Below are 13532 nucleotides of genomic sequence, written 5' to 3' on the forward strand. Positions count from 1 at the left end.
AAACAATTTCATGAAATTTTTTCATAAAATTAAACAATGAAATCGACGTATGAAGGTGGTTTGTACGGTTTTTACAAATGAGGGTGGTTTTCATTTGATCGTTCCTCTATATATATATATATATATATATATATATATATATATACACACGCAAGTTATTATGCAACATTTTACATTTGTATAACCAATACAACTCAATCTCAACCGTCCATTTAATTTGATGAATATGTGATTCTATAAAAGTTTTAATTGTTTCCTAAGACAAAGTATTGATCAAAATTAATATACTCTAGTAATGTTCCGTAAATATTCATAATAAATAAACTCTCATCATTTTCATAAATATTTCAATTAATTGGGTTGAATTGATTGTACAAATTAAATGGATGTGGTTGCATTTGAAATATACCATATATATATATATATATATAGAGAGAGAGAGAGAGAGAGAGAGGGGTTGGTTATTATACAACCTTTGACATTTGTGCAACCAATACAACTCAATCTCAACCGTCCATTTCATTTGATTAATATGTGATTTCATAGAAGTTTTGATTGTTTCCTAATATAAAGTATTAATCATAATTAATGAACCATATTCATCTTCCATAAATATTCAAATCATAATAAATGAACTCTCATCATTTTGATAAATATCTCAGTTTATTGGGTTGCATTGGTTGTACAAATGTGATGGGTTGTATTTGAAACGATCTGTCTCTCTCTATATATATATATATGCAAAAATTTAAATTCCAATATTTTGAAAAATATTTTATTAGAATAATATCACTATGGTGCATAAAAAATGTTGCTTACATTGTTGAATTTTTCAAAATTTTAGACTTAGGTACCGTTTAGCTAGCATAGTCGGGTAAAAGAGAGTTGGACATTTTTTTCAAGGGGAGGAGAGGGGGGAAGGCTCACTGATGATGGAAAAACGTATGCATTCACAAAATGGACACAATATCCTCACAATGGTGGTGCAAGTGAAACCCTGTCACTATGATTGCTACAAGTAACTGGGTGGTAGAGTACCGAGATCGTCTCCACAAGGATCAAACTTCAAAGTTTCGAGTAGCAAGTTGAGAATACAGTTATTTCAATTAAAGAAGAAGAAAATATATTTGAGCGAGTTTGATAATTTTCACGATGAAATATAAACAAGTAACTAAGAACGGGTATGAGTGTAAATGTCACCTAAAATATCAGTAGTAACAAGATGGTCAAGGAAATGGGTCACAAAAACATTTATAAAAATCCTTATCTTTTGAAAGTGAACTTCCATATATAGAGAGTGCCCACAGTCTCCTCACAAAGTCACCACTTTTATCGATTGAACTAAGTAGATTTCAGGGAATCTTAGTTCTACTAGTTTGCAGAGAATGCTCATATCTTTATGTAACACTACTGTCAACCGATGTTTGAACCTTAGTAACAAAATCATGCAAAAACTCGTATCTTTACGTGATTATAAAAGACTTTCTCAAATCTTCTTGCATTACTAAATCCCGTATAAAACCTAATATTAACACTTTCAAATGATCAACTTGTCCGCATTGAGTTAAAGCTTCAACTTGAGTAACCAAGCACGAGAGTTAGCAACGATGGCAACACTCAAGTGTTGCCTACTAATCTTAGGATCGACTCACATCCACACCCACACTCAAAGTGGTGCTTAGCTAATAACTAAAGTAAATAGTATAGTAGAAGAAGAAAATTACTTAAAAGTTAATTGCATTAAAAATAAAATACAAATTGTGCCCACAATGTCTCCATAATAGGTAGCAATGTGAAAGTTAAAGACTTGAAAATAAATTACAACTACAACTACAAAATGTAAAAAAAAAGTGGATGGTTCAAAGTATCTGCACAACAAATTTCAACTTTTACTGAATTAATCCATAAGTCCAAGTTTCCAAATCTTTTAGAGGCTTCAAATAGCTGAAAATCTTCAAGAAATCTTTTACAATTCTCAATCCTTATCTATATCTCCCTCAATCTCTGCCCACAACAGTGACATTATGACCACAGTCCGATGGTCAGCCAAGAATGATGCATATAATCATAAAGCATTCTCAATAGCTCCAAATAAAAATAAAAATAAAATAATAAAAATAAGAAACATGAACATTAAAAGAGAAAACGCAACTAAAACTCACATAAATGATGTGTAAATAATGCTCAAAACGAGAGCTATCACTCACAAAGTCGCTATTTAAGCTAGCTAGAAGTGTTTTTTTTGTCACTTTTGCTCTTTGTGTGTTTTGCCTTTCTTATATTTACCGTACTTAGGTCACAGTTTGTTAATCTTCGTCTTCTACTTGCTTGCTCATAATAATGCACAAATCGGAGGTCTTCACGAAAACAACCGTTTCTACTATTTTTGGTAGATTCATGTTTGTATACATCTCATCTTTTCTATACCTTACTTTCAAGTGGAATTTATTGGGTAAATGGCTGTTTACCAAACGTTTACCCGGGTAAGTGCTTACCAAACAACATTACCTCACAGCATGAATATGGTAAAGACTAAGAATCTTACCCGGTAAGAGCGAGACAAGGACCAAGAGTCTTACCCGGTAAGTGAGGGCGACGACTCTTACCACAGTAAGCTCTTATCGAGTAAATTGTTGCATACAATGTCGTTTTGGTGGACTAAAATCTTACCCTCTAAGTAAATAATAATGTTAAATTTTACCAATAAGTACTTACCGGGTAAGTGTTTGGTAAACGGCCCATAAGTTCGATTTAATTTGGTTTATCGCAACGTTGTCCATAAAATTTGAATACATAAAAAACAAAAAATTAGTAAAAACAATAAATCATTTTGTTATGTAACATACTTTAGTATTTGAAATAACAAAAAGAAAACCAGATACTGACATACAAAACAAGTATCGCCAAAGCTCATATTAATATGCTAATTAGGATTAACCTTGACATACAGATACGACGACTTCATTTAAGTAAGACAAAGATAAGGATAAGGGAAAATGGATTACGCACATCAGGCTTGCATACGTATGTTGGGCGAAAATTTCATGAGGTGTAGAAAAGCTGTTATAAAATGAAGCATATATAAATTTATATTTGTTATGATTACGTTAAGAAAATATTATCTTCAATCCATTAAAGCTATAAAAAGTCAAAAAAAACTTTCGATATTATCGAAGACTTTAAGATTAAGTTTAACATCTGACCGAATACATAAAAAGACGAATATATATAATTCGGACAAAATAGCTTATCTTTTGGAATCACTTAAAAGTTTCTAGAGAATTCACTATTAAAATGTTTTACAAAAAAAAGAGAAGGATTCTTTCAAACATGTGTTCGAGAAACATGATGTTTCCCCCCATTGACATGAACGGCCAAAACTGGTGGAAGGTTTTTACTGGGCGAGGTAAAGATTTAATGGGAACTAATGGGAAGTGGACACGTGGGAAACATGTGGGGCCCAGGCAAAAGATTGGGTGAAATGAGGAGATGCTCCGGCATGTAGCAAGAAGATATGTGAACTAAAATACTCTTTCTTTTTCATCATCATTGACATTCGGATATTCCTAGGTTTTTGGATTGGCTTATGGATGACACTTGTCAACTTCCTATTCAGTGACGAGATTATCTACAAATATGTCCCATTTTTATGCCATTATAAAATAATATCTGCTGGTCGTTGTTATCATTGTATGCTATATGAGATGCCAACGCAAAATGGAGATATACTTATGAGATATAGATATCCAATTACTTATCATGATTGGGTATGTTTTCGGTGAAAATAAAAGTTATAGTGAGAAGGGTAAGAAGAGATTTCCATTTTTGGATATATATTAGTAAGGTTGTACATGAGTTGGGTTGACCGGGTTGAAGACATTTGAATAACTCATTCAATGTCTGCGATTTCTCAACCTAACCCAACACAATCAAAACTACAATTCAACCCAATCCAACCTGTCCATGTTGGGGATTGGTGGGGTTGAATCGTTAATATATCATTCTATAATCTAGCTAAACCTTCTGTTTAAACGAAATAAAATCAAAACGAGAACGTACAAATAGGCTATTAGACTAAAAAAAGGTTGAAATTTCATGCAAATAAGAAAGTAAAATTACGGTTGAAATTGTAATGTAATTTTGAATATAGCCAATTATGTGTTGGTCTAATGTACATATATTAATCAAGGACTTAATAACCATATTAAATCTGGAGTATAGAAAAGTGTTCATTGGGTTGGGTTGGGTTGAAATTACCCCAACCTAATTCCGACCCAACATATGCAGTTTGATCTAATTTTGTATCAACTATGCGTTGGGTTACATCAGGTTGAGGTTTTTTTAAGTTTTTTCGAGCTGGATTGATCGGTATATATTTTGAGCACTCCTACACATTAGAATGAGATGTATCAGATCAATTCTCGTATCAAACACAATTCATGGATAGGTTTGAGATTAAAAGTGATCAAATGTCTAGATCCCTTCTTACTTTCTCAGATTAACTATTCTTCTCACACGATCATTAGTCATACCATGATAATATATATATATATATATATATGTGTGTGTGTGTGTGTGTGTGTGCGTGCGCGTACGTGTGTGCGTGCGCATTTGAATTGAGTTCGAATGAGAATATGGTCAACTTACGAGAAAACAAAGAACACATGTATAAAAGTTGTTTACATTTCTGATTTAGTATCACATTTGTATAAGATGTGATGAAATATAATATCACGTGTGATGTTTTATAGTAAAATAGTGTTCTTACGTTCTTATAAAATGAAGATGTTCTCGTTTGAATAATTCCCTATATATGTAGAGAGAGATACTTGGAATCATGTGAGATCAGACTGTTTTCGTTCACAAAAAATTATGGTCTCACGTGAATTCAATTGTATTGGATTGTGGGAATCCAAAACCTATGGCGACCGATAGTGCACATTAGACTTTGGAACAAAAGTGTGGTCGCTGGTTTTGGGTAAAAACAATCACTAACAATAAGACACCTCAAACCAGCCCCATGCCAAAAAGCACTTTAATTTTCACATAACAAACAATATTATGGAAGAAGATTAGATACTGATGTCATATCTATATATATATATATACAATCCCAATAAATATATATATATATATATATATATATATAGATACACTTTTTGATCCAATTTACATGATAATTATTACTTATTGTTTACATCATGATGCATCAAAGTGGACGGTAATTAATATATATGTAATTACTTTAAAAGTTTTGTAAGTTAGTAAAGCTATATAAAAAAGAAATTGATGAAGACAAATTAAAGGAGCAAGGTAGGGTAAATTGAAGGAAGAAAATGGGAAGGGGGAAAGTAGAGTTAAAGAGAATTGAAAACCCAACAAACAGGCAAGTCACCTTCTCTAAGAGAAGAGATGGTTTGCTCAAGAAAGCCATTGAACTCTCTATTCTCTGTGATGCTGAGGTTGCTCTTCTTGTTTTCTCTCCTTCTGGCAAAGCTTATAACTTCTCCAGCCATGAGTAATTACTATACATACTCTCTCTCTCTCTCTCTCTATATATATATGTATCTATACCCATCTCTCTCTCTCTCTTTGATAAGCTCTCCAGCCTTTTGAATTAAGGTTGATTGATGGTATATATGTTGTTGCAGCATGGATAGAACCATCAGGAGGTACCGAAACGAAAACGGTCAGCATAAGATGAATAGCCAGGGAGTTAGAACCATCGAGGTATATATATATATATGACATTCTTATACATGTATATGTATATGTATATGTATATGATATGATATCTAGGTTTATTAATTAAAAACAATTAAAATTACTTGTTTTTCAAGAAACTAAGACATTAATTGATCTGGTGCAGGTGTGGAAGAATGAAATGGATGAGATGAAGAAAACAATCGACACACTGGAAGCAAAACACAAGTATATATATATACATATATATCAATAACCATTTAATTGATCAATTAGTAGGAAATATATATAATATTTATCATTATTATATGTTTTATTTATATATTAATTTGAAGGCATTTGGCTGGAGAAGATCTTTCAACATTAGGCATGAAAGAACTGAAACAACTTGAACGCCAACTGAGGATTGGAGTAGATCGTGTACGCTCTAAAAAGGCATGTTCATTCTACACATCCCATCATATATATATATATATATATATATATCCATCTTAATTAATTGCTAAATATCATTATTCAAATATATATTAATTGTCTTCAAAACCTAATAAGCATTTAATAAATGGATCTGGACAGTGGCGCCTTTTGTCGGAGCACATAAGTTTATTGAAGAGAAATGTGAGTCTTAAGCTTATATATATATGTGTGTGTGTATTATACAAATTTGGTGTTGTAAAATCTGTTTTATTATTTATTTTAGATGTTTTTTTGATTTTGTAATGAATTATCTTCACAACTTTGGTAGTTGACACTTGGAATTATGAAAAGAGATAAAGTTATTACTTAATTTTTGTGTGTCTGTTATATGTGCAGCATAAAACTTTGCAAGAAGAGAATAGCATTCTTCAGAAAAAAGTGAGCATTTTCTTGAAATTTATACATTTATTATTTTGGATATATATATATATATATATATATATATATATGATTTTGGTTGTTATTTTGGATTTTGTAATATTTACTTGAAATTTATATGTAAGATTAAGATCCATGAGTTATTGGGCGAGGCCGATGAAAATTCAGGACTGGAATCATCAGATCATGCAACTCAAAGGTAAATTGATTTTGTTAAAAAACACAAGTAAATTAGTTTATTTTCTCAAATTAAAAAAACGGGTTCGATGACGATGGTTTCATATGATGTTCTAGATATCGAAAATGCAATCGAATTATGGGATGAAAAATACATATTTATAGATTATATATATATTATAGAAAATAATAATAAAAAAGTTGAAAATTGCAGGTTAATTCCAGATGGACGTCCTGAATCACCTCTTTACATGAACCAACTTGGATTTCCTGGTAATAGTTGATTATGTCTCATTGCTCGATCTTTAATGAAATCATCCCTTTTATTATGAATTAATTAATAGAAATTTATATATAATGAAAAATATAAGTTTGGTTGCTATAAATTATATGGAGTTTGTATAGTCTTGATATGTAACATGCTTGGTATATATAAAAGGTAATGTAACGTATTTGTAAGTACCTTTCTTTTTGTCTTATTTAAAATTGGTATATTTCTCATAAAGGTTCATTTACTTAATAGTTTCGTTATGAGTTGATGGTATATTGATTTGAGTTAAGTATGTTTGTTCTTTTAGTCGTTTTGGAATGGTATTTTTGGCATTTGTCAAATAAGGTATTATTATAATAAAATGTTACATACATACATATATATATATATATATATATATATATATTTGATTAACCTGGATATCCAACCGACTATACGAGCCGACTAATTCCAGAGCAACCATCCGTTTCGCACGTAGCCCAGAGTTACTGCATTTGAACCTCTGAGTCCACAACCGGATTTTTATTCCTTCTTGGATTCGAATGTGGAGCCTCTAGACAATTTTGACCTTTAGAGTCCAAGTTCAAGTCAATCAGGTATCATCATTAATACGTCATAATCCATTGTTTTCATAATTTCAGTATGGAACCAAATTTAATGTCATCAATCAGAATTTTGGCGCATTCATTTTCTCAAATAATAGCGACTTCCATGATCTATTTCCATTACACATAGATACAATATTAAGTTGGGTGTATTCTTTTCGGAAATTAAACCATATCTAATTGAATTTTAAGATGTAAAATTAGAGGTGGATCTAGAATTTTTTACAAGTAGTAGCATCGTTTGACTATAAGAAACAAAGATATGAATATTTTTTTATAAAATCATTTTTGATTTATATTGGTTAGTTCTTTGTTTTTCATATGTGAGGTCTTGTGTTCGAGACTTTTACATCAATTGTTTCTGAAAACATAATAAATTTGAAATTAAAAGTTAAAAACTAAAAAAATGACACAAAGAGATTTGAACTCACGTCTGAGGTAAAAGAAAACAAACTAACTCTACCAAGAAAAACTTTTGTTATAATTGTAGTTTCAAAAAAAAAAAAAATATATATATATATATATGATTGCATACATCAAAACTATACTGTGACATCTTTTATACGACCCTATAATTTTTGTACACTACGGTAGAGGAACGAAGCAGTGACTCGTGCCATTGTATTCAATAAAGCCGGTCTCCCAATGTAAAAGATTAATTAGTGTATGGTATTACGCTCCTTAAACGATATTTTACAATATATATATAGAAAAGAGCGATCAAATGAAAACTACTCCAATTTGTAAAAACCGTAAAAACTATTCTCATCCGTCGATTTCATTGTTTAATCTTATGAAATTTTTTCATGAAATTGTTTAATCTTGTGAAATTGTTTCATATAATACTTTTTTTGATGAAGTTGTTTTATATATGGTTATTAATGAAATTTTAATGAAACTGTTTCATGTATTTCTCTAAAATTAAAATAATGAAGATGATAATATCCATGATTAACACCCTCCACAATAAAAATGATTAATCAACCTCTCCTAATTACAAAAAAATGAACAAAATGAAAAATTATGATCGGTGGAATGAGATTTTTACGGTTTTTACAAATTGAGTGGTTTTCATTTAATCGCTTCTCTCTCTCTCTCTCTCTCTATATATATATATATATATATATATATATATCCAAGATATAGTTAGGAGTTGTTTGATAAACTCGTACATAAGGAAGATGTATGATTCAAAGATTTTGTTGAATCAAAATTCTGATACTCGATAAATATCTTGAGTGTATGAGTAAACAATAAAATCTAGAATAAATGTAAATGAAAATTTACAGTTAAATTATATAATGTAAACTGATCAGGATTTGAGAACTCATAAAATTGAAATAATTTTGAGGACCGGCACACCATGTGCTATTTCACATGAACTTTTCATCTACGGCTTGGAATTAGTGGATTGATTAACATATTTTTGTTTCACATATGTATTTGTTTCGTTAACACTTTTTATGAGTTTGTTTAACAAAAAATAGAAGTAAAAAGTTTTACATTGTGAATCGAAAACATATAAAAACACATTGTGAAATAAATATACGTTAATCAATATATTAAATTATAACCTTAGATGAAAAAATCACGTGAAACAACACATTTGGATAATAATTCACACAATTATCTTAATATATGAAGTTTTCAATTAATTAAGGTCACACTTTATTAATATTTACTCAACATCAATTTAATTAATGGGTATACAATTATAAAATTGCACTATTATTTTATTTACACGCATTTTTACATAAAATGTGTTCAAATAATTAAACCTTTTTATTCGCATAAAGATACTGAATCCCACTATTCCACTAACCCTCCATCATGGATATGTTGCTTCTCCATGCAACTGGACCATCTTCATTCCCACCATCTACCAATGCATGAGGTTCAAGAGTTGCCACCAAATCCCACACTGGTCTCCATCGTTGGAGTCAATCAAAGGTTGTTCATAAAGACCTTGACTTGGGTTTGAGTAAATCGATCTTTTGCTTAGATGTTTCACCCGCTTATGGTTTCAGGACGTGGAATTTTCGTTTGGTTATGATTTCTCTTCATTTGGCAGCGACTGATGACTTCATCTAGTTGTCTTGCCCACCCTTGCTTCGGTTTACACAACTAGATTTGTTGCATCGATGTTCTTATGTTGCATTTGTATATACTACTCTTTTGCTATGATCATATGGCTTTGATCAGGGTTTCTTGATATGAAATGAAATTTAGAATAAAGTTATTGATGTCCTTCATATATTTTTATTAGAGTAAAATGTTCTAAATATGAAATGAATATGACATTCTTGATGCTCTTACTTTAACAAAATATGTTCTTCATCTTCTTAGGTTTTTTTTTAGTTATGAAATTCCAAAAATGCCCCTCTTCAAGGGACACATGAGTGCAACTAACTTAAAAAGTATGATGGAGTTAGTGGCATAGACAAAAATCAAACGAAAGTGCATACTGCATAATTTTCTTTGTAATAAATTAAATTGTAGGGACCAAAACCAAACAAAACCCTAGACTACAAGGACGATTACCATAATTTCCTCTTATTTTCTAAAATCATGAAATTTTGATCCAAACAATCTTTCAAGGGGCCTATATGAAAAGCATACAAACATCAAGGGACAAAAATGAAAATCCGAAAGAGAGGAGGAGGGTGAGATATTAGGCAAAGGGTTTCGCCGTTAACTTCCTCAGTCACAGGAGGAGCGCCACTCTATACATTTCTCGTCGGGTTTGCTAAACGAATATCGTGAAATGGCGTCACTAGCACGGTTATCCAGAAAATGTCTAACGTCGTCGGTCGCCTCCCACCGCCACCTGGTCAGCCGCGCTCTCGCCACCGCAGCGGCGGTGAAGGCAACTGAATCATCGCCGGCGGCGGCAGAGAAGATAATCGAATGTCCGGATCGAGTGAAGTGGGACTATAGAGGGCAGAGGAAGATCATTCCCCTAGGTCAGTGGCTCCCGAAGATCGCTGTCGACGCTTATGTTGCCCCCAACGTTGTATTGGCTGGCCAGGTCAACGTTCTTGACGGATCGTCCGTTTGGAACGGCGCGGTTCTCCGGGGAGACCTTAACAAGATCACTGTTGGGTTCTGCTCCAATGTTCAGGAAAAGTGTGTTGTTCATGCCGCTTGGTCTTCTCCGACAGGTTTCTCTCGTAATCTGATTTTTAATGATCTAAATATTAGGGTTTTAATGGATTCGTACTGAATTCAGAATAGTTAGTATTTCCTATAGATTGCTTCTTGAACACGAGCTAAATCAGTAAAGTTCTCCATGGATCTGTTGAATTTGGAACTGTGAAGCTTACAGGGATTCTGATTAGGAACCAAGTTATCTTAGCCAATTAGTCTGTAATAAATGTGTCAAATGTCTGATTTATTGCTGATTTGCTTTCTTGGAGGTCCATACATTTGGCTTCTAGGATAATTGAATGTTTAATTGGTTAATGAAGGCATGTACATATGCCGTCCACCTCCACTCTTTTCTCTCACACAATGGAGGAACATGGAGAAATCATCAATTTTTTTTGTAGAGGTAGAATCAGGAGTGTTGAATTTTACAAATTGATTATAATTTATTTCCAGGGGATGAAAATTCTTTTATTAAGATTTACACTAAACTTCTTTAAACATACCTGTTAACTGTTAACAAAAATTAGAGGGAGGGATACCACACCTGCTAGCCCCTCTCAGGCTTCATCACTGCTATGAAGGATCTTTGAAGCTAAACAGGCCTAACCTTTTATCCATGACCTGTGCTTGCTAATAGAGCAACACTTTTCCAAATCTTTGATGGGTTTAGAGATATACTTTCCAGATGTTTTGATGATATTTTCTTGCTGATTGCGCAACCCATTAGAGATTCTATTACAAATTGTTCCAGGGGAGGAGCTCTAAAGTATCTTGGTGAACAAAGACATCAATGTTTCTAGCTTCATTTATTATTGAGTTCTCTTAATTGATGTTTATGTTCACAGTTCACCTTTCTATGCCATCAGGAAAGACTGTAAAATTGTTGAAGCTTAATAGTCAATTTGATTGTTATCAAGCATTTAGTCTTTCCCCTTAGGTGGTTACACCTTGGAGGTGGTGGTTCAAATAGCCCCTCTTCTTTGCCTTTTCTCTAAATATAATGCACTTGCTTTTTATTACTTTGGTTGGCCTATGTCCCTTTTGTATGCATTTGAAACAGTGAGGAATGTGGTCCTTTTACCTTGTTCTAATAAGTAACACTGCAGGTTTAAGGCTTAAACGAGGTTGTTCTTTTTTCTGTTTTACATACACATACAAGAGCTGGTTGAGGGTGTGATTATGTACCAAGCTTCATAAATGTTTGATTTATTGGTGCAAAACAATTTTGGATTCCAAGTCTGTTGTGGTGTCATTAGGCTAAAATAACATGACAAACTCATAAGACCACTTTTTATTTCTTAATTCACAAGATATGGTTTTTGGTAAAAGAAATGAGGTTAAAGAACAATGAACAACTTGTTTTTATAAGTTGTTTGATGGTAATAGTTTGAATGAGTTGGGAAATTGATGACTCGTTAGATGATGCTAATAGAATGTTTATACGAAGAGCCTAAATGTTGGATGGAAAGAAACACTGAAAATGAAATCCGGATCTAGTGGCATTTTAGTAGAGGGTTGGGAGCCGTTGAAGAGCAGCCATTGTACTATTAACTAGGTTATTCAGTTTTATCCCCAAGGCAAAAAGGATTTCTGATGAATTGAAGAGCAGTACCTTGTTGTAGATCTACTTAATCACATTCAAAACTGTACTAGTTATCGAGGGAACAGTTTCTCTCTGAGACTCGGTGTGAACCCACAAAAGACATACATAAATACCTTTCGCTCTGAGCTTTTTATTGACACTATAATGTTGGTTAGTGAGACTGAATGCGTTAAGCTGAGTTGGAGGTATAAATAAATACCTTTCGCATCAGAAGCTCCTTTAGGTTAAGCTGGAGAAAAATGAGAGTACATGAATTGCAACATTAACAGTGCTATATAGCCTAATGTGTGGTAAGCAGGTCTGTACTGGAGTCTGGAAGATAATTAGAATTATTTTTGTCACCCCCAGAAAGAAAAATCCAACCATAAAGGAAAAGATTAGCGAGCTTCAGAAGATTAGGGCTTTAAGGGAGAAAGAGAACTTTAGAAGAAGGTTCAAGTGTAGCCCGAAGAAGTAGTACATTTAATACTCTTGACCACAATAAGATAATAAATTTTCATGAATGCCATTGCAGCGGAGCCTGGTTAAGTCTTGAGCTATTGCTACAGGCTGCAGGCTTCAGTCTTGACAATTATCATATTGGATCGACTGCAACGCTACCATATGATGTTAGTGGGCTTGTGATTAATGTAGTTTGTTTACTGCTTTAACTTGATCCGATCCTTTTTTTTTCTTTTAACCAATTATTTACTAGGATTGCTATGTTATGCGATGTATATATTATGATGAGATCTCCAGTAAGGCAAAAAAAATGTCTTTAGTTTGATTCCATCTATTTTAGCAGTTCTGGTTTTTCCATATTTTAGGTCCTTAATTGTGGCCCCCTTTTCATCTGGTTACTTGGTGTTTTGTTCTCTTAGCTTCTAGACTTGTCATATTTGGGGTATGTCTTCTGCTAACTTAGACCCACTACGACAACAATGAACAACCTTGAATGTTGAGAGAATCGCCTCATTGATATTCTTAGATTCCATTTTGTGACTAGAAAAAACAGAAATGGGATTAAGATATTGATAAAGATGAAGTAATCAAAAGAAACAATTTAGCTAACAGAGAATAGGATGGAGGAGGATATTATTGAATTCGTAAAATAAAATGAAGAAGACAGCCGTACATAATCCAGGGAAAATCCCTCTCTCTGAGCTATCAAGCTAAGAGCCAATCAGCAAGG

The 13532-nt window shown here is 32.5% G+C and overlaps 2 protein-coding genes across 2 annotated transcripts in view; both read left to right on the forward strand.

Annotated features, from left to right (window-relative positions):
* Positions 1 to 5336: 5336 nt before the first annotated feature.
* Positions 5337 to 7019, forward strand: LOC112509198 (truncated transcription factor CAULIFLOWER D-like). The gene is made up of 8 exons (XM_025114051.1): positions 5337 to 5518; positions 5652 to 5730; positions 5870 to 5931; positions 6039 to 6138; positions 6280 to 6321; positions 6517 to 6558; positions 6684 to 6757; positions 6950 to 7019. Exons 1-8 carry the CDS (start codon positions 5337 to 5339, stop codon positions 7017 to 7019), a joined length of 651 nt encoding a protein of 216 aa, XP_024969819.1.
* Positions 7020 to 10330: 3311 nt separating this feature from the next.
* Positions 10331 to 13532, forward strand: part of LOC112509292 (gamma carbonic anhydrase-like 2, mitochondrial) — a 9725-nt gene continuing 6523 nt past the window's right edge. The window contains exon 1 of the mRNA XM_025114167.1: positions 10331 to 10772. Within this exon, the coding sequence (XP_024969935.1) occupies positions 10376 to 10772 (397 nt within the window). The 5' untranslated portion in view covers positions 10331 to 10375. The remainder of the gene's footprint in view (positions 10773 to 13532) is intronic.

This window comes from Cynara cardunculus (assembly GCF_001531365.2).
Source record: "Cynara cardunculus var. scolymus isolate 2C chromosome LG 3, CcrdV1, whole genome shotgun sequence".
NCBI classification, from domain to species: domain Eukaryota; kingdom Viridiplantae; phylum Streptophyta; class Magnoliopsida; order Asterales; family Asteraceae; genus Cynara; species Cynara cardunculus.